The sequence below is a fragment of the Gorilla gorilla genome, chromosome 1, assembly GCF_029281585.2.
Source record: "Gorilla gorilla gorilla isolate KB3781 chromosome 1, NHGRI_mGorGor1-v2.1_pri, whole genome shotgun sequence".
In the NCBI taxonomy this organism is placed as follows: Eukaryota; Metazoa; Chordata; class Mammalia; order Primates; family Hominidae; genus Gorilla; species Gorilla gorilla.
The window spans coordinates 54009452-54033534 of record NC_073224.2 but is presented as its reverse complement, the minus strand read 5'-3'; the positions used below and the strand labels follow the sequence as shown (position 1 = coordinate 54033534).

General features: G+C 38.8%; 1 protein-coding gene across 7 annotated transcripts in view; it reads right to left on the bottom strand.

The window, feature by feature from the left end:
- Nucleotides 1-24083, bottom strand: part of KDM5B (lysine demethylase 5B) — an 80995-nt gene that overhangs the window by 3245 nt on the left and 53667 nt on the right. For all 7 annotated transcript variants that reach the window (XM_031013907.3, XM_055368387.2, XM_031013914.3 and 4 more), the window contains 15 exons: nucleotides 23746-23927; nucleotides 21382-21544; nucleotides 19139-19258; nucleotides 17419-17613; nucleotides 14612-14793; nucleotides 14326-14450; nucleotides 11121-11271; nucleotides 10857-10971; nucleotides 9835-10190; nucleotides 8832-8970; nucleotides 5552-5731; nucleotides 4768-4926; nucleotides 2738-3223; nucleotides 1177-1288; nucleotides 258-412 (listed from right to left, as the gene is read on the bottom strand). In XM_031013907.3, the coding sequence (XP_030869767.2) occupies nucleotides 258-412; nucleotides 1177-1288; nucleotides 2738-3223; nucleotides 4768-4926; nucleotides 5552-5731; nucleotides 8832-8970; nucleotides 9835-10190; nucleotides 10857-10971; nucleotides 11121-11271; nucleotides 14326-14450; nucleotides 14612-14793; nucleotides 17419-17613; nucleotides 19139-19258; nucleotides 21382-21544; nucleotides 23746-23927 (2820 nt within the window). The remainder of the gene's footprint in view (nucleotides 1-257; nucleotides 413-1176; nucleotides 1289-2737; nucleotides 3224-4767; nucleotides 4927-5551; nucleotides 5732-8831; nucleotides 8971-9834; nucleotides 10191-10856; nucleotides 10972-11120; nucleotides 11272-14325; nucleotides 14451-14611; nucleotides 14794-17418; nucleotides 17614-19138; nucleotides 19259-21381; nucleotides 21545-23745; nucleotides 23928-24083) is intronic.

Below are 24083 nucleotides of genomic sequence, written 5' to 3'. Positions count from 1 at the left end.
TATATTCTCAGGGGCCTTAAATGTGATGGGTCAGTTAGTTCACTAGAAGGAAGTGGCAGCAGCCGCAGTATCCTTAACTATGTTAAGAAACAGGACATTAAGGAGTATCCTTCAACTAAGTCAGCATTCAAAATGGGTTATCCTCAGTCTAATCACCCAGTCCTCACACCAGCTGTCTGGTTATGTTTCGAGGAGTAAAATAAAGCATACCCCCACCCCAGACTGTGCCTTGCCCCAGAAGCCTCTCAGACACTCACCTTCTCACTGCTGGGTCTCACTGGTGAGCTTCGGTCAGTCTGCTGAGCAGGGCTTGGCATTGCAAGTAAAGTCTGGTAAAGTTCCTGAATTTCAGGAAGGGATACCTGGAGCAGCTGGGCTTCCATCAATAGTTCATTCACTTCTGGACTAACGCCTGTAAAAGACCAGACCAAATCAAAATGATAACAACAAAGGGTGTTTCACATTCACATTTGGGTTTATGAGACAAATAGAAGGACTGCCCCTAATACCACTACTACCCTCTCCTTCTTAAATTACAAATTACCTTCAGTTGAAGTGAGGTTTAATGTGCCTAAAGCCACAATATAATAAACAGAGCCAAAACTAGATTTCCTAAGTCTTCTGATTACTAGTATTAATTATACACTGAATCCCCTTCTCATTTACCTTATTGCTAATGCAGAAAAGATTGTACTTCTGCCTTGATGACTTCTAACAGAAGGCACAGAAACAGACTGATGGCCACAGTGTCAACAGTCTGAGTAGATCAAGGAGCTCTAACCACATTACTAGACATACACTGAGATGCTATGAATAAGGATCAGGACTCTAGCAAATGTGGATTATCCCTAAGATTCTCCACAAGTCTCCTAAGTAATGAAGCAACAAGAGAGCCCATGACTTAGCATCTGACTTAAAAGCTTGGTGTTTATCAGCTGGTGTGGCATGAACCCTTTCATCCCTGAGGACAATGGATATAAAGTCTTCCTCTCTGTTCCTTTGCATTTATAAGCCTTCAAATAGGATCCCTTCCCTATTTTGCAAATACATAATAGCCTATATCCTACATTTCAGCATAAAGTCCTTTTTATGGTACTTGATCATCTATAATAAAAACCTAGTAATACAAGATCACTCATTACTATCCAGCCCTCAATGTAATAACAAAATACAAACCATGGAGGGGGATACAACTTCGTCCAGTTGAGAAGGGAGAGTGCAAATATGAGGTTCTGTTGTCCCAGTCATCAGGCAAAGAAAATGATGTTGTGCCAGGAGGTTGAGATACCTAATGGAGGGAAAACGTTTTATAATAAAATCTCTTCAGGATTAAAAATACTCCCATTAGTCCAATGACAGTAGCTTGCATTACCCAGGCAGGCAACCAGGGAAAAAAAAAAACAACAACTTGATTTTCCCCTACTGAAGAGTCTCCTGGCATTTCAGAACTGGCCAAATCAACTCATATCTTCCCAAAGACCAAGCCTTTAATCTTTCCAGTTTTACTTGGACTGATTTCAGAGATGGAAAGAAGGCCACTGGGAAATAAGCCACTTTCTCAGTGTGAGAACAGATCATACAGCCTTTTAATCCTTTTCTAATTCTCCTTATTGAAGATTAAAATATGATGAACACATATGTACCCCTTTGAGTAAATCAAATAAGGACCTGTCAGAAATCATCCATAACCACTTTCCTATCTTCCTTAGTGTTTTATTAAAGGAGCTAGGGGAAACACTCCTTTGACCATGAATTAATATAAGAGTTGTGTCCTTTCCCTTTACTAAGAAAGGTAAACTCCTAGAACACCAATGACTCCACTTTGGGAGTGTGCACAAATGCCACAACTCATCTATGCAACAAATATTTAATTCATCATCTATGTGTCAGGCACTGTATTTCAGAAGCCTGCAAAGAAATAAAAAACCAAGGAAACAAATATGACAGACTATTTTTTTTTTTTTTTTTGGTCTTCATCTTATCAACAATTTAACTCATATAATCCATGTGTCTGTGCTCATATGGCACAAGAGAGTTGTGGTATCTCTGGTACAGAGATGTTTACCAACTTTAAAAACCATCAGATTAACCTCATAAAGATTGAATACTGTCTTCCTGATTGTACTTTTCTATTGTCTTCACATTCTTTTACTGCAGCCACCTATGGAAGATGACAGAAAACTCTGCCCACCCAGTGATGTCAAAAGAATCCAGCTTTTGGCAGAAAGATCGCAAATGGTGTGTAACCCAGGAGCTTTCCTCTGAAATAACATAGTGCTCAAACACTTCTTCCAAAAAATATTTTCCCTTAAAGGGCAAAAAGCAATAAAAGGCAGGAAGTGCTTTCCCCTTTCTACTAATTGACTTACATGAGAAGAAGCAGGGTAAAAAACTTTTTAGTCAAGCAAAGACTTAAAGATACATCATATACGTATATGTAAAATATAAATGGGTCAGCACACATATAAATGAAAAAATTATTTGTATCTGTGAAAAGCTAAATATGTGCTCTATAGAAAGAGTGCCTGGGAAACAACTTCTAATAGGAGCAGAGGAAACTACTAAAAGAATATGTTATACCTGCATGGTCTTGAAGTGGGAAGCTATAGGTAAAGTGGGTGCTGTTAACAGTAAAGTGATCACACCAAGGGAATAGCAACACCAAAGCTACAGGTTCGAGAGAAAGGTACAGAGCTTTGCAAATTCCAATAACCCAACAAGGAAAGTCCAGATTCACCTTGTTTGTGTCTGACACCTGTCCTGCTGAGGCTTGCCATCTGCTATATAACAGTCCTGAGCCCACTCGATCTTGCACAAATTTAAGATTCCCTGACGAAAGCAGTTGCTGGGCTCTGTGCTGCCAGTTCACGGTTCTTTCAATCATATATCGAAGTGCATCTCCCTCAGGAAGGCGAACTCGGATACGCTGAAGGGAGGCGAGCAGGGGCAGAATTTTCTCTAATGGAGGTTTCTCTGACCTCCGACAATGGGGACAAAGCCAGATTCGGGGGCCCTGTGAAATACTGGGTACCGCCACACAACTGGTGTGGAAAGCATCCCTGCAGAGTTCACATTGAATCATAGGGGCAGCTGGGGCCTTCTGACATAGGCAGATTTTTATATCCACATCTTGGACAGGCGACAGCAATTTCCCTTCATTGGCGAGTCTGAGAGACTGCAAGGCTTCCATTTCCCTTAGGCGAGCTTCCCCGAGAGTTGCCATCTGAAAAAGAGTTAACAATCAAGGATGATGTCCTAGATAGCTTGGCCTTCCCCTAAACTCAGAGTCCTAGTGGTTAAGAGCATGGGATCCTGAGTAGATCATCTGTATTCAAATCCTGACTGCCTCATACTAAGCTGTGTGAGTGACCTGGTGCCATGTATTCCATTGTGGCTAAATTTCTGCATGTGTAAAATGGAGGTGATAATAGCGCCCACCTCACAGGGCTGAGATGACAAGTAAGAGATGTGGGATAGGACACTCTTTGCCTGGCACGCAGTAAACAAGTTCTCAAAAAATCTGTCACAGTTAAAAAACCATTTCCAATCACCACATCTATCCCCTTTCAGATCCATCACGATTCACCAGATGAAGCACTCTTACAAGGCCAGAATAAACTCTCCATTATCTCTATTTAAAAAAAAAAAAAAAGCCTAAAAGCAAATCAGGTAAAGACCTTTGGTATATTAAAAAAAAAAAAAAAAATCCACTTCTTTTGTAAATATAATACACAGGTAATATGTGTGGGTTATATGATAACAAGGTAACTTCTGACAGCTTAGAGATGGAAAGCAAATGACTAACCTTTGAGTTCTACCATAAATTAACAGATAATACGTAGGGAGAATTCTTAAAACCAGGGGTCTACAGACAGATGGACAGACTAAAATCTACGAAAGATACTGCATATAAAGTTTCAAACCAACATATATACACCTCAGGAGAGGGGGACTGTAACTTTCAGTTAGTCTTTATAAAAACAAACCACAGATGGAATGGAGGACCTCTGATGGCAGAATTCTGTCTAGAACCTGACTGAATATACAAATATACACTAAGAACATCTGTGTCAAAATACCTAAATAAATCAAGGCAACCCATGTCTATCACAAGAGGTCTGGCAGCTACAAAGAAATCAATGGGAGAAGGTGTCCAGATCCACAGATGAACCCATTCAATCTAGTCCCAGTAGCAGGTATACATTCCCACTCTAGAACGGGCAATGCTTCGTGCCATTAAAAGCATCGCATGGCTATCCCTTCTTTATCCTGATAAGGTGCTTAATGTGTAACATTAGTTATACATTGCTTCATCTTCCTTAAACTATCATCTTTGAATCAACAGTATTTACTAAATGCAGGTCAGAGATGTAAGGTATTCCAGATGAGTATCAAAGTATCCAGTAAATTTTTAAATGTACTTCTTAACTATAAACTAATAAATTAGCATTGCATTTTCATACATTTATTAATATTAGTCTCAATATCTTTAGTTAGCATTCCTGGATCAACCCACAGGCACTAAACAAGACTGTTTCTGTGTCTGCAAGACCCTGAGACTGGGAAGCCTACCCTGAATCTTTCCCACCTCTATGCATCTTACCATTCAAAACTCTTAACACTTGACAGTTTTCAAAAAGTCTTTCTAGTAAAACTGAACGCTTTCAAGTTACTCTACTTGCCTTCTCCAAATTCCTATAAAACAGAAAGGGTTAGAAATTATTCTTCCCAATAACATAGAAAGGAGAAGAAAAAACCCCTACATACAGCTGAAGCAGTCTCCTTGCTTTCAGTTAAAGCTCTCTCCAGGTCACTCAGACTCTCTAATTTGGTGCTTTTTTTCTTTCCATTTGGCAAGGGCTCCTTTAACTTTCTCTGCTTCCTTTTCAATCCCAAAAGGCCAGTATCACATCGAGGACACAGCACCTAATGTGGGACAAGGCACAACCAATGGTAAAATAAATTTCAGATAAAGCATTATGTAGGAAGTCCCAAAATAAAAGCCTAAGCAGTAAAAAGGATGTGCATTTCTTAGTATTGAAGATTTTCTTTGGAACATGCAACCCTGAGACTCTCCTTTACAAAAGGAGGAGGAAGACTCATAAAAGACAGACTGATTCCTTATTCAATTAAGTAACAAGTTAAAAATGTGATATATACTGGCTGATCCCAGTCATGATGCACAAGCAAGTTTACAGAAAATACAAAAAGTGCAGTTAAAGCACTTTTAAAAGATGGGGGAGATCATTTATCAGGCTTACTAAATTCAGGTGGGCAAAGCACGGCCAAGTTTAAGAGTCCAATTTCAACACAGAGGAATTTCACCCAATAGGAAAAAATTTTCTTCTTTAGATACTGTTATGCTAAATCAACCAAGAAAACATTTAAAGGTTGCTTCACCAGAAAATTAGAAGAGTCTCCCTGGCTTTACGGGAAGAACAACTCACAGAATATAGATTAATCTGTGATGTCATCTTTGTATGTGATGAACTGCATGTTTTACCAAACTAGGAGATCTAAGGTCTTGCAGATGAGCTGGTTGTAAACTTACCTCTAAGAGAGAATATGGAGAATTCTCAGTCAAGAATGTATTAACAGCACATTCTTTCCAAGCCTGAACCTCAGCTACTAGGGTTTCCAGTCTTGGCAAAGAATTCAGATGTACCGGGATAGATCGGCCTCGTGTAACAAGTTCTATGAGTGTGTCTAACACTGGCACACGTCCTCCAGCCTAATAAATCAAGAAAAATTACAGCAATTTAGAGAAAAGAACACTTCTATGAAAAACAGGAAAAGCTTAATTCAGATTGGTCCATTGAGTACTTCAGATTACTCCATGATCTCAACATGCTAAATTCACAAACGCTGACTAACCTGCCAGCTGACCAATGATATTGGGGGTAGAAGTGACATTTGTTCCTTCATTACACAAACAGAGAGCCTAGTTTGGGTCTTTTGTTGGTGGTGGTAGTAGCGTTTTTTTTTTTCTTTCTTTTTTTAAGATGGAGTATCACTCTTGCCTGGGCTGCAATGCAGTGGTGCAATCTCAGCTCACTGCAACCTCTACCTCCTGGGTTCAAGCAATTCTCCTGCCTCAGCCTCCCGGGTAGCTGGGATTACAGGCACCCATCACCACGCCCAACTAATTTTTGTATTTTTAGTAGAGATGGTGTTTCACCATGTTGGCCAGGCTGGTCTCAAACTCCTGGCCTCAAGCAATCCTCCCACCTTGGCCTCCCAAAGTGCTGGGATTACAGTGAGCCACTGTGCTGGGCCTAGAGAACCTAGTTTGTGCTAGGCTCTAAGGATACAAATGTGAACATGGCATATACTGTGGTCCCTTTGTTCTATTTATACCCTTCTAAATTCACTCATCTCATTGGTTCCTATTAACAGTTTGAAAAAAATTTCAACAGAAATGAAGGTTTGTAGTAACTCAAGACTTTCATACTGAATTACACAAATAAAAAGCAACAAAACAATATTTTACCCCAATCCACTCACCAATGATTAATTAAAGCAACTCAATATAAATTATTCAGGAAACTAAAATATAAGTTGAGACAGCCCAGAGGTTCTCTAACTTTAGCATGCATAAGAATCATCTGGAAGGCTTGTTTAAACACAGTTTCCTTAGTCCTATCCCCAAATATTCTAATTCAGTGGGTCAGAGGAAGGTCCATAAATTTGCACTTCTAACAAGTTCCCAGGTGAAGCTGCTGTTGCCGATGCTAATACTGCTGGTCTGGGAACTGTATTTTTAGAAAGAGATAGCCAAACTAGGAGAGTAAAAGCATTAAGGTTATGGAGGATGAAATGCATTGGTGTTGCTCCAATACAATGTAAAACTTAGCATCACTAATGGTAGGTCATCCAGATATGTCTCCTGTTGTGATGCAATATAGAATATACAGTATTACCTGACATTTTAATGCATTATATTAAAAAAATGCTTAACTTGGATGCACCAGGGCTTTAAAACTAACTTCCAATTTATAGGAAATACAGAGAACAGAACACTCCACAAAGAAACAATCAAACAAATCCAGAAGGTGGAGCATACCATGGGATAACTGTCTAGTCAGTGACATGAGAAAAAGTGGGGTGGGGAGGAAAACGCTACAAGATTAAAAGAAACTTAAAGAGATGACAATTAGGTGCAACATGTGTTTCTGGGTTAGACAAACAGCCATAAGGGACATTTTTGGGACAACTAGGGAAGACTGGGTAGGTTGATATTTTGCTGCCTTTGATATTTATTCTTACAGAATTAAATCTGTTAGGGCATAAATGTTCTGATGGACACTTAAGAATGTGACTCATAAATTAATGCTATTCCTATGATATTTAATTTAGAAATCCGAGTGCTTCCTATGTGTAAAGCAGAATACTGCATAACATTTAAATAATCCACTAAATAGGAAGTAGTTCCTTGTTGTTAGTCATGTGTATTAGTCCTTAAATATATGATGCAAAAAAAAGGTAGGCTACTTTTTCAGGAATGAAGCAAAACTTGCCTTTTGCCCTTAATGGCACTGTTGCAAACATAGTAAGTAGCATATACATATAAAATATGAAGGAAATAAACTCATCCAGAAGCATGCCCTTGCTTTCTGATTTTATATGTCAGCCTCTACTTATTGCCATGACTTCACCTTCTGGCTGCTAGCAATCATGGAGTAAAAAGGAGGACCATAACTAAAACTAATTACTACAATACCAACTATCATTGACAAGTGCCTGCATCTAAAACTCTCATTAACAAAGTTTATGTCCATAGTAAATACTTTTGTTTTTGTTTTTGGCTTGCTGGAGTCAGTCCTTAATTATGTAATCTCCTCAAACAATATATCTTCTTTTCCCTATTAACAAGAACAGATGCCCAGATGCAAACATTTGTCTGGAATTGTCCTGTTTGGTATTTCTTGTTAGCAACTAGCCAATTAACACCACTTAAAATTACACAAATATTCAGAAAGCCAGATCGTATTTTTATTTCTAGAATTTGAGGACTTCAACAAAATAGAACTTGAGACTTTTTTTTTCTCAATAGGTCAGTAACACCTACTGGTTTATGATGATAAGAGATAAGGGAAGACATCCCCCATCAAACACGTTTCAAATTAAGTCATTCAGCCAGTCGTCTGAAAACTGGGAAAATCATATTAAAGAATGCATTCTTTTTGTACCTTAACAATGCTACAAGTGAATTTAACTCTTTTTTTAAACTTATATACAGGTCAATAAGTATAACATCTAGCATAAAACCACAAATACTTGGTGGAAATGACTTTGGATACTTTGGATAATTACTTTGGAACTGGGTAGGTTTTATTTCTTTTGTAGGGTTGGGAGGGTACTTTTAAGTCACTACTTCATGAAAATTCTGGGCCTTGGGGCTTAGTTGGGCATTTAGTCATATAACTAGATTCACTGAATTTGCTATTACTGATTGTCTGAACTTCAAAGTTGTGGACAAGCCAACAAGAGGTAATCATACTTATCAAAGAGTAGAAAACTACTTTCTCTCACTACTTCATTGTTAGCTCTTTTCCTTCAATCTGCAGTCAAGTACTCAGGTTTGTTATGAAAGACTCCCCAGCTCCCAGAAAAAGTTGGTGACACTGTCTAAGCTTTAAATATTTGAGACAACTGCTCAGGATAATAGCTGGTAAGTACATCCAAATAAGTATGAATAGAATTAGTCTTCTGGTCAACCCCTAAAATACTGAAACTGTGCAGCAAGATCCAACGTATTATTCTTCACAACTTTCCAATATTGCTCTTTATGGATGCACTTACACATTCTGTATATACTTTTTAAAACCAACCTGCAGGGCCTCTACATCCTGAAGCCAGTCTCTGGCTCTCTGCACTGAGTCTTTCAGAGCCGCACCATTGGGCAGATATGCAGGGATCTCTTCGATTTCCTTTACTGCCGTAGAAAGGCTATTCAATGAATGTCGTGGCCTACAAAATGCAAACAAAGACTTCTTAGCATTTTATATGATGGTTCATTTTTCTTATGGTTACCAAAAAAACTAGCATTTCAAAGGAAATTCAGTATGGCAAATAATTTTTTTCAAATGACATTGTCTATTCCTGTTGAAAATTATCTGCACTGGGGCCGGGCGCGGTGGCTCAAGCCTGTAATTCCAGCACTTTGGGAGGCCGAGGCGGGCGGATCACGAGGTCAGGAGATTGAGACCATCCTGGCTAACATGGTGAAACCCCATCTCTACTAAAAATATAAAAAATTAGCCGGGCGTGGTGGAGGGCGCCTGTAGTCCCAGCTACTCGGGAGACTGAGGCAGGAGAATGGCGTGAACCCAGGAGGCGGAGCTTGCAGTGAGCCGAGATCACGCCACTGCACTCCAGCCTGGGCGACAGAGCAAGACTCCGTCTCAAAAAAAAAAAGAAAATTGTCTGCACTGTTTTCTTGCAGAACAGTGCCTATTAACTCTCACACACTTCTCTTTAAGACTCCTTGGAACCGTATTAACTGTGAGTTTAAACAGCTTCACCTATTTGTAAATATTTTCCTCTCTCAAAGACAGGATATTAACAGGATCCAGGGAAATTTCATTAAACCAACTCTAGAAAAGGTGTGTCCAATTGAATTATTCATTTTTAATCAGTAAAATAAGAAAAAATTAACATTCTTTTACTCAGGTCCCAAAGCAGCTCCAAATATCTCAGCTATTTCTACATGTCTTCCACATGCATAATAACCGCAGCTACTGAGCACTTGCCATAGACCAATCATTGTGCTCTGTGTTTAAGCTGGAGATAACTGTCCAACCTTCCCAAAGAAAGAGAAGTCTGCTTTTTCACCTGGCCTTGAGGAGACTCTTGGCTTTGTCGTCCCAGTGCTCTGACACTGTGAGCAGTTCCTGCAGCCGGGCCATAGCTTTCTCCACTGCTGAATACGGGGCCAGCCCTACCCCTAGGTCTATGAGACGTCTCATATCATCTAAAGTAAGGGAGCTGGGGTCTAGGCAAGCTTGCTGCACCTCTTCTAGCCAACGGGCTTGTTCCAAACGGATACGCATCTCAGCAAGCTGTGGAAGTTCAACATCAAATTCAAAGCTGACATCTAGCAAGTCCTGCAGCTCCGCAGCACTAGGCATTTCCTCAGAGAGTAGTTTCTGACTATGCTGTTGAAAATCTTCTACACGATTCAAGAGATCCTAAAAAAAATACACAGGTTGTTGCATTAAAACAGTAATTTCAGTAATTGGCTTCTTTCAAACTTAGAATCTTAAATTCATATTCAATGAGATCCCATTTAATTTTAGTAATAATATAGGTAAATAAGATAACACACAAGCCAACTGACAGCAAATACTAAGTGACTACAACAGACACCTTATCCCAGCTTAAACTAGCTGAGGTCACTTTCTCTTTTTTTTTTTTCTGCAACCTCCGCCTCTTGGGTTCAAGCGATTCTCCTGCTTCAGCCTCCCAAGTAGCTGGGACTACAGGCATGCACCACCATGCCCGGCTAATTTTTCTATTTTTAGTAGAGATGGGGTTTCACCATATTGGTCAGGCTGGTCTTGAACTCCTGACCTCGTGATCCACCTCCTCAGCCTCCCAAAGTGCTGGGGTTACAGGTGTGAGCCACCATGCCCAGCCAAGGTCACTTTCAAAGTAAAAATTTCCAACTTTATTTCCCCTCTGTGGACCTACTATAATCTCTTTATATACATATACCACTCAATGGGTTATTAAAAGCATCTGCAAATAAATGTACATATTAATCATCAAAGAAGATTACTTAGTAATATCAATCGAGTTTATATACAAAATACAGGATTACCAAAGTATTCTCCCACACATCCCTCTATGGTTACCTTTAGTAATGGTGTCTGACTGAGGACACATGGAAGAGCATACAGCTGTGTTACAAACTGCCGGAGCTCATTCACTGTCAACTGATTTTGGGATTTCCCTCCACCAGATCGATATCTGTAAAGACAAAGGCCCAAGGAAGCCATATAAGAATACATACATGTCCACCACACCCAGGTGGTCACAGAAATTCAAGACAGGAGTCACAACAGGTTTCCAAACATAGGTGCCAAAGAATCCAAACTCACGCAGTCAGAAGCACATACCTAGTTTGCCTTTTGCCATTAAGCAATTGCTGCGCAACAGAGGCACACTTCTCTGCATCCTGTGTGACTAGGCGAAGGTGTCGCAAAAGATCATTGTCTGGGAATTTCTTCATTTCAGATTCTTCAATTAAAGCCTTGAAGCTGACAAGGCCTAGGAATGAAGAAAAAAGTCATATTTTCTGTAATCATTATGTTTATTACTACTGGTATGAAATTCAGAGGAGACTGATTTTGTCAGTTCTTGTCTAGAAATGTAACTTACAAATTTTTGCAATACCTTAAATTATTAACAAATTTGTTGATTTGATTTTTGCAGGGTGGTGGCTGAACACGGAGTTTTTTAAACAAGTGCCTAGAGTTGAACTTAAATATAAAAATGCTAAGACCTGACATGTTTTAGGGTAGGTACAGTGGCTCACGCCTGTAAATCCCAGCAATTTGCAAGGCCAAGGCAGGAAGATCACTTGAGGCCAGGAGTTTACCACCAGCCTGGTCAACACAGCAAGATCTCCTCTCTACAAAATTAAAGAACTTAGCCAGCCACGGTGGCACACAACTGTAGTCCCAACTATTTGACAAACTAAAGCAGGAGGATTACTTAAACCCAGGACTTCAAGGCTGCGGTGAGCCACGACCATGCCCCTGCACTCCAGTCGAGATGACAGAGCAAGACCCTGTCTCAAAACAAAACAAAACAAAAAAAAAAACCTGGCATGTTTAAAAGAGACAAAAAGAAGAAAACAACTGACTTATGAAAGCAAAGTAAATATAAATCTTATTGTGGCTTGAACCACTTCTTCCTCCTGCATTTTATTCTGCAGTTAGTGAGTAACTAGTGTGCTCAGTTACTAGAGCACAGTAGACTCAGAGACAATGATATTGCTCCTTTCCCCTAAATAAAAGCGGGTGGAGTTACGTGTTGGGCTACAGAAATGGAAGCAAGTGAAAACACTCTGAAAGAGAAATGGACTGGTACAAAAACAGACACACAGACTAACAGAACAGAATAGAGAACCCAGAAATAAAAAGGCACACCTACAACTATCTGATCTTCAACTAATCTAACAAAAACAAGCAATGGAGAAAGGATTCCCTATTCAATAAATGGTGCTGGAATAACAGCTAGCCATATGCAGAAGATTAAAACTGGACCCCTTCCTTACACCATATACAAAAATTAACTCAAGAGGAATGAAAGACTTAAATGTAAAACCCAAAGCTATAAAAACCCTGGATGACAACCTAGGCAATACCTGTCAGGACATAGGCACAGGCAAAGATTTCATGAAGATGCCAAAAGCAACTTCAACAAAAGCAAAAACTGACAAATGGGATCTAATTAAAGAGCTTCTGCACAGCAAAAGAAACTATCATCAGAGTGAATAGACAACCTACAGAATGAGAGGAAATACTTGCAAACTGTGCATCTGACAAAGGTCTAATATCCAGCATATATAAGGAACTTAAAACAAATTTACAAGAAAAAAACATTAAAAAGTAGGCAAAGGATATGAAAAGATACTTTTCAAAAGAAGACATACATATGGCCAACAATCATATGAAAAAAAGCTCAACATCACTGATCATTAGAGAAATGCAAATCAAAACTACAATGAAAGGCCGGGCACAGTGGCTCACGCCTGTAATCCCAGTACTTTGGGAGGCCGAGGCAGGCAGATCACAAGGTCAGGAGTTCAAGGCCAGACTGACTAACATGGTGAAACCCTGTCTCTACTAAAAATACAAAAATTAGCTGGGCATGTTGGCGCGTGCCTGTAGTCCCAGCTACACAGGAGGCTGAGGCAGGAGAATTGCTTGAACCCAGGAGGTGGAGGTTGCAGTGAGCCGAGATCGCGCCACTGCACTCCAGTCTGGGTGACAGAGCAAGACTCCGTCTCAAAACAAAAACAAAAACAAAAACAAACAAAAAAAAACGCCACAATGAGATATCACCTCATACCAGTCAGAATGGCTATTATTAAAAAGTCAAAAAGTAACATGCTGGCAAGGTTGTGGAGAAAAAGGAATGCATATACACTGTTGGTTGAAGTGTAAATTAGTTCAACGATTGTGGAAGACAGTGTGGTGATTCTTCAAAGATCTAAAGACTGAAATACCATTTGACCGAGCAATGCCATTACTGGGTATATACCCAAAGGAATATAAATCATTCCATTTATAAAGACACATGCATGTGTATGTTCACTGCAACACTATTCACAATAGCAAAGACATAGAATCAACCTAAATACCCATCAATGATAGACTGGATAAAGAAAAATGTGGTACATATACACCATGGAATACTATGCAGCCATAAAAAAGAATGAGCTTGTGTCCTTTGCAGGAACATGGATGGAACTGGAGGCAATTAGTTAGCAAACTAACACTAGGAACAGGAAAGCAAATACTGCATATTCTCACTTATTAAGTGGGAGCTAAATGATGAAAACACATGGATGCATAGAGGGGAGTAACACATGAACACATACAGGGGAACAACACACAATGGAGCCTATTGGAGGGTGGAGGGCAGGAGGAGGGAGAGGCTCCAGAAAAATAACTAATGGGTACTAAGCTTAATACCTGGATGATGAAATAATCTGTACAACAAACACCCATGACACAAGTTTATCTATGTAACAAACTTGCACATATACCCCTGAGGTGAAAAGTAAAAAACAAAAAACAAACTATATTTTCATAAGAAAAAAGAGAGAGAGAGATAAAAAGGGTAGCAGTGACTTTCAAAGGTAATGACAAGTGCCAGGGACCTTAACTTTAATTAGAACTAAGAAGTGATAAACTACCATTTCAGAGACTCCTGATTTAGTGTCATGCTGCCTTTGTCACAAGATGCTTTGTTTTTGTTTTTGTTTTTTTAAAGATTTCAACATCTTTGTAAGAAATGTGAAATTTTTATTTCTGAGACAAAAATAAAGGTTTCCTAACAATATCGTTTTTGTTAAGTAAGTGATGTTGCACAACTCATATAACAAAATTTCACTGTGATGTAAGGGCAACTGCCTTATCCACTCTTGGTTTTAAAACCTTCTCTGCCGGTGCTCTGTAAACCGGGCTATGTAGAGGGGCTAACCAAGGATGAGGTCAGGCTGTTTCAAGAAATGTTTTGTTGACTTTAATTTGGCTACATCACAATAAGCCCCAATTTGCCAATCACCAAGTCACTTTCTGTATCACATACTTTTCTTCTTGTTGATCTTTGCCTCCAAAGCTTCATTCACATTCAAGGCCCATTCGTTATAAGATTCTGCTCGAAGCTTCAATGCATTCATCATAGGGTAGAGATCATCCAGCGTGTATCTATACCTGGAAATAATACCACCACACTTAGCTTTCAGACGTGTAGCTTTGGAGAAAACTAGATGTTTTATACTTAACATTTCAGCCCTAGAACTGCGGTATCATTGAGCTTTTAGTAAGGATCAACTGTTTTCCATAGGAAAAAAAAAATCGTTCTTCCTACTTACCGCAATTTATATTTATAAGGAGGACAGGAACACAATTCTTTTACATGATGCAGGCAAACAAGAAGGCCAGGTTTACAAGAACAGGAGATGGCAGACATGAAGCATGTAGTTTTGCATTTTACACACTGACGTTCATCATCTGGCAACAGCTCAAAATCCATTCTTTCCGAATCAATCACTCCCTAGAATAAAGTATACTTTAGAGAGACCTCCAAAGGATAATATAATCCACCAGCCCAAGACAAACATGCAGTAGTACTTGAGTCTGAAAAAAAAAAAAAAAGCTTTACCAAAATAGGGATGCATGATTAAAAATGTGTGGCATACAAAGAAACAAATGACCTAGCAAATATAGGCAAGTTCATTTGTCTAGGGAGATCTCCTTTTTCAGACAAGGCAGGTCCTTATGTTTGGTCATTTTGATCTGAGTATGAACACCATAGGACTGTAAAACTACTGAGATTAGTTATCTGTTCTACTACAAATTAGCCTTGTCCACATTTTGGGTATAGATAAGAGGTACAGATAAGAGTAAAAGAAAGGAATATGTTTCCTACTTCTGAGGAAATATGGAGAATCTATTAAAAGGACAAAAATAAAAGGAAAGAAGATGGGACGAGTGGGAAAGACTATCATGCAGAAATTGAGTTTGGGAAGATGCTGAGTGGTCTCTCAGCCTTTTACAGGAAGTTATATGAAAGGATATCATTAACTGAATAGTTAGAAAATTTGTGCAATAGGAAAGACTAAAGTCATAATTAAACATTTCCTCCTAAAAGACTGTCAGGAAAAATAAGGTCTTGAACCAGTAAATTTCAACATAATCTGTACCACCGAACATCTAGAGAACCCTTCTTGGATATACCTTTTGTCATTTAAAGACCAAACTTCTATCACCTTTTTTCCCTATCTAAAACTGGATCCTAATCCAGCCTTGAGAATGCCAGTCAGTTTATGAACTACTGGGCTTCTTTCTTTTATTCTGTTATCCTGTATTTTAACCTTTTAACTATTTCATATCTGCCAATTATATGGGCCAACAAAGATGAGGAAGGTAAGGAAAATGCTAATTAGATTTTGGTTTTATTCTTGAATTGGTCATTAAAAAGGACTTCATGAGATGGAGAAAGTTAACATTTTTGTTTAAAATAAGATTAAGGACCAACTCTATGGATTTTTAATTGAGAATCAATCATGTAGTTCATACCTAATTTTAATTTGTAAATTCCATATATGGAAAAAGTCTCAGAGTTCTAAAAATGAGCTACCATTTTTGATGTAAGACTTTGGTAAGTTACTTAAACCCTCTGGGCACTATTTTCCCCCAACTGTAAAATTTAAGAGGGTAAGGTAGGTGACCTGCTGTTAAAATGTAATGGGCTGCAGAGAGCCAATATTCCAGGATTCTACCCAAAAAGGCACATTTAAAAAAAAAAAACAAAAAAAAAAACAGTATTACTATTTGCAGATATTATTATTCCAAAAGAATCCATGAAAAAGCTACTGGGAATTAAGTGACTTTAGCAAGGTCTCAGGAGACAAGGTCAATATACAAGTCAATTGTCTCTCTAAATACTAGCAATAAACGATTAGAAATTCAAAGTTTTTAAAAGTACAATTTATAATAGTGCCAAAAAACATGCAATATAAAATTATACTATGTTCATGAATTGGAAGACTCAATATTATTAAGATATCAATTCTCCCCCAAACTATCCATAGTTTCATGCAGTCTCAATCAAAATTCCAACAGGAATTGATTTGGTAGAAATCAATAAGCTGATTCTAAAATGTACATTAAAAAAAGTAAAAGAGATAAAACAATTTTTTTAAAAAAACAAAGTTAGAAGACTCATACTACCTGATTTCAAGACTTCTTAGAAAGCTACAATAATCAAGACCATTTAGTATTATTAGCAACAGAATAGATGCATAGATCACCAGAACACAAGAGTCCAGAAATAGACCCATACTTATGTGGTGAATTGATTTTCAACAAAGGTGCCAAAGCAATTTAATGAAGATAGTCTTTTCAAGAAATGCTGCTGGAAGAACTAGATATCCACATGCAAAAAAATGAACCTTGACTCATATTTTTGAAAAACAAAAATTACTTGAAATAGATGAAAGACCTAAATGTAAAACTTGAAACTATGAAATTCTAGATGACTTTGTAGGAGAAAATCTTTGTAACTTTGGATTAGGCAAGATTTATTAAATAGGAAACCAAAAAAACATGATTCACACAAGAAAATAATTAACAAACTGGACTTCATCAAAATGAAAAACTCCTGCTTGCTGAAAGACACTGGTAGGAAAATCAAAGACAAGCCACAGACTGGGAGAAAACATTAGCAAAACACCTATCTGATTAAAAAAAAAACAACTGGTATGCAGAATACATAAAGAATTATTACAAAAATCAAATGTTTTAAAAAAATAAAGGGCAAGCCGGGTGTGGTGGCTCAAGCCTGTAATCCCAGCACATTGGGAGGTTGAGTTGGGTGGATAGCTTGAACCCAGGAGTTTGAGACCAGCCTGGGCGACATAGTGAGACCCTGTTTCTACAAAACATTTTTTTTAAAGGGGCAAGACATTTGAACAGCTACTTCAAAGAGACATATGTACATGTGGCAAATAAGATAGTGAATAAAAATTAAAACCACGAGATACTACTATACATCTATTACAATGGCCTCAAAGAAAATAGGCTTTAAAAAGACTGCTTAAAATGATATTAAAGTGCGTAAAAATTTTACTAAATAATACCCAATGACAACATGCAGTTGGATTTCCATAAGCCTTACCAATTTACGGACAGTTTCTCTTAAAGTTTTCTCATCCTCAATCATAATGGCCATGTCTTTCTGAACAGTTGAAGCCACTACAACATCTAGTACATCAGCCTTGGAAGCCATCTTGCAGATCATCTCATCGTGGGAAAACACACAATAACGATGAAGCAAGCGATAATGCTCCACACACTGTCGGCCTAATGGCAGCTGTATCAAAAGATGGAAAGAAAAAAATAACATTCATCTTTCTTCTATTTCCAAACACCTCTGACCCATTATTATCAAATTACCAAACATCACACTATGGGTCTTAACACGTATCATTTACCAACCCTAAAACCAGACTCTGGGCCAGGCAGATGGCTCACACCTGTAATTCCAACACTTTGGGAGGCCAAGCCTTGCTTGAGTCTAAGAATTGGAGACCATCCTATGCAGTATGGTGAAATCCCATCTCTACAAACAAATATAAACATTAGTCGGGTGTGGTGGTGCACGCCTGTAGTCCCATCTACTCTGGAGGCTGACGTGGAAGGATTGCGTGAGCCTGGGAGGTCGAGGCTGCAATGAGCCATGATTGCACCACTGCACTCCAGCCTGGGTGACAGAGCGAGACTGTCTCAAAAAAATTTAAAAAACAAACAAAACACCAGACTCATAAAATTCCTAGCCTAGGCCCTAGGCCTTAGTTATCTTTGCATCCCAAAGATCTGTAATCTTACATATCTTAATTAAAAAGTGTTTTAAAAAAAAAAAAGACCCAGCATATTAACAATGTATTAGTATCTACAACAATGTAGAATCTAATTAGAAGTATGAGCTTATATATTTCCTGAAATAATTGTGCTGAACTGGTATGATCAACCTACTTCAGGGAATAATACTCTGAAAAACTACTTAATGGGAAATAAGTATAGATATAGCAAGTGCCATTATAACAAAGTTATAATTCATTAGCTTTAACACCACTTAATCTAGAACTTTTTAGGTAAATGAAAAGTATTAATACAAATATAAAAATTAAACTTTACAACTAATGAAACCAAATGTGTCCTTAAATTGCTGTACTGCAGATAATGTAAGCTAGTACTACACAAAGCCTTTAGACTGGAATTATTTATCAGTTTGCAATGAGATACTGAGCTTCAGCCAGAATGTAAATCAATAGACTCCATTCTTCATCAACAAAGTCTTGCTACAAAAGAAAAAACATCAGCCAAACTAAGCAGTATGCTTAGGTAATTCATGCTTGATTTACACTGTGGTACAAGTGCTTTATCTCATTGTGGACTGGTAAACAATTTGCAGACTGACCAGCTGAGCAGTAATGGGTCAAGGCAACTATCCGTGTGACATTTATTTATTTTTTTGAGACAGAGTTTCAGTCTGTTGCCCAGGCTGGAGTGCAATGGCGTGATCTTGGCTCACTGCGACCTCCACCTCCTGGGTTCAAGTGATTCTCCTGCCTCAGCCTCCCAAGTAATTGGGATTACAGGCGCCCACCGCCACGCCTAATTTTTGTATTTTTAGTAGAGATGGGGCTTCACCATGTTGGCCAGGCTGGTCTCGAACTCCTGACCTCAGGTGATCTGCCCACCTTGGCTTCCGAAAGTGCTGGGATTATAGGCATGAGCCACCGCACCCAGCCCACATGACACTTTAAAACATTATATTCCATTTCCTCAGGAAAAACAATAAATTTGAAAAGGTTAACTACATTGTAATTACATACCCAATCAACAGTGCAGAAGTTAACAGCCTCAGCAAAATTAAAACCCTGGTTAAAACCACTGTGGTAGGCTCTTGGAAATGTAATCACAAACTCCCCGGCACACTGATTAGTTCGGTAAACCTAAAGAGACAGAAATTGAAGATTTTTGAGTTTCTTAAAGAGTGACATTGTTACTAAAGACAATCTGGACACAGTCTATTAGATAATTTTCAAAAAAAGGCAGCTTTCTGAAATTGAGCCAGAAAAAACAAATTACTATAGTAGAATATCACCTAGAGATACTAATTTATGTCACAAGATGGAGCAGTATCCCAGACTACCAAAGTTGATTAGTATCTGAACACAAAACAAAAATGTGGCCATATTAAGGTTCAAGGTATAACTTTTAAAAACAGCTGCAATTAAGAATATCCTAATATATTATTATTACCCCTCAAGTAGCATCTTCTACCACCAATTAAAGCAATCCCACTCTATTTCAAGAATCTCATAACATACAGAGGTCCTCCTCATTTGGAACTCAAACTTACCTCCCATCATTCCCTTCTTCCTACCACCACCCTCACCCCAAAAGTACCTATATTGCTCTAGGCACACAAATCCTTATACTGAGCTTATTATTATATAATAATATTAGATTCCTTTTCAAGCGTCTACATTTCTACACCAATGCTTACCTAGTGTACGGTCCCCCAGAACAAAAGCATCAACATCCACTAGGAGCTTGATGGAAATGCAAATCCTGAAGCCCCACTCAGACTAACAAAATAACAGGATCAGAAATTCTAGGGGTGGAGACCAGCCATCTGTGTAGTAATACGGCCTTCAGGGTTCTGTGTAAAGACTACTACCCATCACAGGAACACCATATCTTCTACTTGGAATACTTCCTCCTTCCCTGACTCTGCCAAACATGTGATAATTTATCAGAGTTCCAGCTCCTACTACAGATGTCATCTCATTTATGAGCCCTTTCTGATTCTCAATAGAGTTATTAGATCAGTCTCATAGTTGTCACCACTGTCAAACCACACCACCCTTGTATTATCTGTAAAAACATTATCTTTTACTTCAGATTATGAATCCCTAAATGCTCAAGGAGTTCATTCATCTATCTCTGTAGGTCCAGAATCTAACCCCAGAAAGTTTGCTCAATTATTAAAGAACCAGGGTCAGGTCTTAATTAAAGCAATCTACTCTTAACAAATTGGAAAAAACAGTCAACATGAGGAAAGAAAAATATTATGACAAAAAATACCAACTATGAGGAGATGGTGAGACTGTGGTGCTTACTGGTGATTACTTTCTAAGCTATGGTCCATGCATAATTTATAATGCCTCAAATGAAAGTCCTTTCTGTTGTCTCCATTGACTAGCCTATGAACCCAAAAGCATAAACTTTAGGTCACAACAAGTTCACTTTAACACTGTAAATGTATCATTTACATTTTATTTAGCTAAGATGGACTCTTCATACATTTCAATATGGCCTCCCAAATGTCTTCAGAGTATTCTCCAAAAGGAAGCCAGTATAGTTGTGCACCATGTAACAACATTTTGGTCACAGACCACATATCAATGGTGGTCTGTAAGATTATAATACCATATTTTCACTGTATCTTTTCTGTTTAGATACATGTAAATATACAAATCCTTACTATTGTGTTACAGCTATCTAAGGTATTCAGTACAGTAACATGCTGTACAAATTTGTAGCCCAGCAGCAATAGCCTACACCATACAGCCTAGGTGTGTAGTTGGCTATACCATCTAGGTTTGTGTAAGTACACTCCATGAAGTTCACATGACAACAAAATCACCTAGCAACGCATTTCTCAGAACATATCCCTGTTGTTAGGTTTCCCATAACTGTATAGTTGTCACTTCATTTAGCAACCTCTAGACTTTTCAGTCAGACTGGCGCACCCTAAAATACAAGCTCAAGACCTTGAAATAAATTTTCACTTACAAATATATTAAAACCAATGAATTGCAATTATTACTTGCAAAGGAAGGCTGTTTAGCAATCTAGTTATCAGCTGCAACAAATTAGTTTTTATGGTATCTAAGGATCCAGTCCTACTGAGTAAATGTACAGTACTGCAGCAAAACAGCTGTTTCTGCTATCAAGTCATGCTATGGAAAACACAGAACTAAATCAACATCATAAAAAAGTGAATAAAAAGGAAAAAGAGAAGTGGTGAATTAAGCTTGAGTGGCAGGAGGATTAACCCAGAACATACAGGCACTTCATGAGTCATCAGGGTATTGGGGTTCATGATGGTCACAAGCTGATGGAGGAGATCCGGCTGGGACACAAAGAGTTCTGGAGCTAGTTTCTTCATTACATTTTCTAGCTGCTCAGCAGCATACCCTGGGACTCCATACCAGGTTTTTGGCTCACCCCTGGAAATAGATTATAAAAATAAATCAATCTGCAACACCAACACAAACAAAATGGGTTACCAGTTCATATTTTTCAGACTCGGCTTTGTAAGACTACGCAAAAAAGGAATCCGCAAACTGATGAAATATCATTAGAAATGTGAATGTGAGCTGGGTGCTGTGGCTCACGTCTGTAATCCCAGCACTTTGGGAGACTGAGGCAGGTAGATCACGAGGTCAGGAGTTCAAGACCAGCCTGGCCAACATGGTGAAACCCCATCTCTATTAAAAATACAAAATTAGCCAGGCATGGTGGCAGGCACCTGTAATCCCAGCTAGTTGGGAGGCTGAGGCAGAAGATTCACTTGACCCCAGGAGGTGGAGGATCCAGTGAGCAGAGATCGCACCATTGCATTCCTGCCTGGGCGACAAGAGCAAGACTCCATCTCAAAAAAAAAAAAAAAGGAATGTGATGTGAACATATGTAATGCATTTTCCCCCTTCAAGTATGAATGAACAGAAGATTTCCCATCTGAAGTCCCTCTCCCCACTCTCATTTTTATCTGACTCTTTAGAAAATGCAGACACCTAGAATTTCTCTTTTGTTGTTGTTGTTTTTTTTGTTTTTTTTTTGTTTTTGAGACTGAGTCTTGCTGTGTTGTCCATGCTGAAGTGCAATGATGCAATCTTGGCTCACTGCAACCTCCGCCTCCCAGGTTCAAGCAATTCTCCTGCCTCAGCCTCCCGAGTAGCTAGTATTACAGGCGTGCACCACCATGCCCAGCTAATTTTTGTATTTTTAGTGGACACGGGGTTTCACCATGTTGCCAGGCTGGTCTCGAACTCCTGACCTCAGGTGAACTGCCCACCTCAGCTTAGTGCTGAGATTACAGGTGTGAGCCACCATGCCCAGCCAATATCCAGAATTTCTAAGAATATAAGGTATCGTATTCACTTCAGGATATGTTGTTATCACAGTTTCCTAAAGCAACCGACAAGGGTAAGGCAACTCTCCATTTTTCTTTTCCCTTGCCCATTCTGGCAGACGAGGTTAAATCAAACACTAATAAGGCAATTAGCATTTCTAAGGAATTCTTATTCTTCAAAGGACTTTAAATTATCAAACAATTTATCTGTATCATCCCTGTGAGGTATGGTAAATATAATATTCATTTTACAGCTGGGAGAAACTGCCTAGGGAAGCAGAATTAATTCTATACATATATATGCCAATTCTCTTTCTTGTGGTACATCCTCAAATTCCTTGTGTGAGGATTTGAGTGAGTTATAGATTTTCAAATATTTTTATATTTAGAAGAAAAATAGAGAAGAAAACAGATGTGAAGAAATGGCTTGAAGAGTTTAAAAAGTAAAGAAGCCCAAATATCTGCACATCCCTCCCGCCTTGCCCCCTCAATGTGCACACCAAGATAAGGCTCACTCTACTGTGCGTAGTGATACCTGAATTCAGCACAACAAAAGAGAGGCTAGTCATTACACAGACCTGGAGGACACTGTGGTACCTACTATAATTCACGCTTCTCCCAAAGGGGTATCCAGGCTACCACTGCCACCAAATGGGATTTTCTATAGTAAAAGTAACTTTTATTTAGAATATGCTTTTTCTATAGGTAAAGACTTCTTTTTGTTTTGAGGCAGAGTTTCGCTCTGTTGCCCAGGCAGGAGTGCAATGGTGAGGTCTCTTGGCTCACTGCAACCTCTGCCTCCCAAGATCAAGTGATTCTCCTCCCTCCACCTCCCAAGTAGCTGGGATTATAGGTGCTCACCACCACACCCAGCTAATTTTTATATTTTTAGTAGAGACGGGGTTTCTCCATGTTGGCCAGGCTGGTCTCGAACTCCTGACCTCAGGTGATCTGCCCATCTTGGCCTCCCAAAGTGCTGGGATTACAGGCGTGAGCCACTGCACCCGGCCTAGACAAAGACTTCCTTACTTCAGATAAAAACTACCCTTCCCCCAGAAATACGTTGTTCTTGCAAAGTAGTGTGTGTGCAATTTCAGGGAATTCATGGATGCTCTAGGAATCTTAAGAACCACTGTCTTAACTTGTCAGGATGCCTGTTCTAACAGAAGTGAAAAACCTTAGGGAAAAAAGTAGTTCAATGCTCTTCAGACACAGTTAAGACACATCTGCACTGAAAAGGAAAGTTTTCCTATCCAGCATGCATACTACTCATGGGTTCTTTTTGGAACTTCTCACCAGTGCAAGTAGTTAATTGAATAGCTCCAGTGGTCTTCAATATGCCAACAGAATGAAGAAAAGCACATTCCCACATACAACCAAGGAAGTTTCATGCCACATATATCAGCAGTAATATGTGCAAGGACAGACTGCTCCATCACTGGCATGTTGTTCAAATTCCAGCCACTATCAAGATACTCCTAAAAATAAGAAGACAAAAGAGGATAAAGGTTTAGCTATACAATGCTAACATTTTAGAAGGCCAGCTAAAAATATTCTCCTTCAAAATAAAAAAAGAAATGTGGAAGAGGAGGGGCCACCATGCTGACCTTCTAGGATGCCCAGAGATTCGTTTT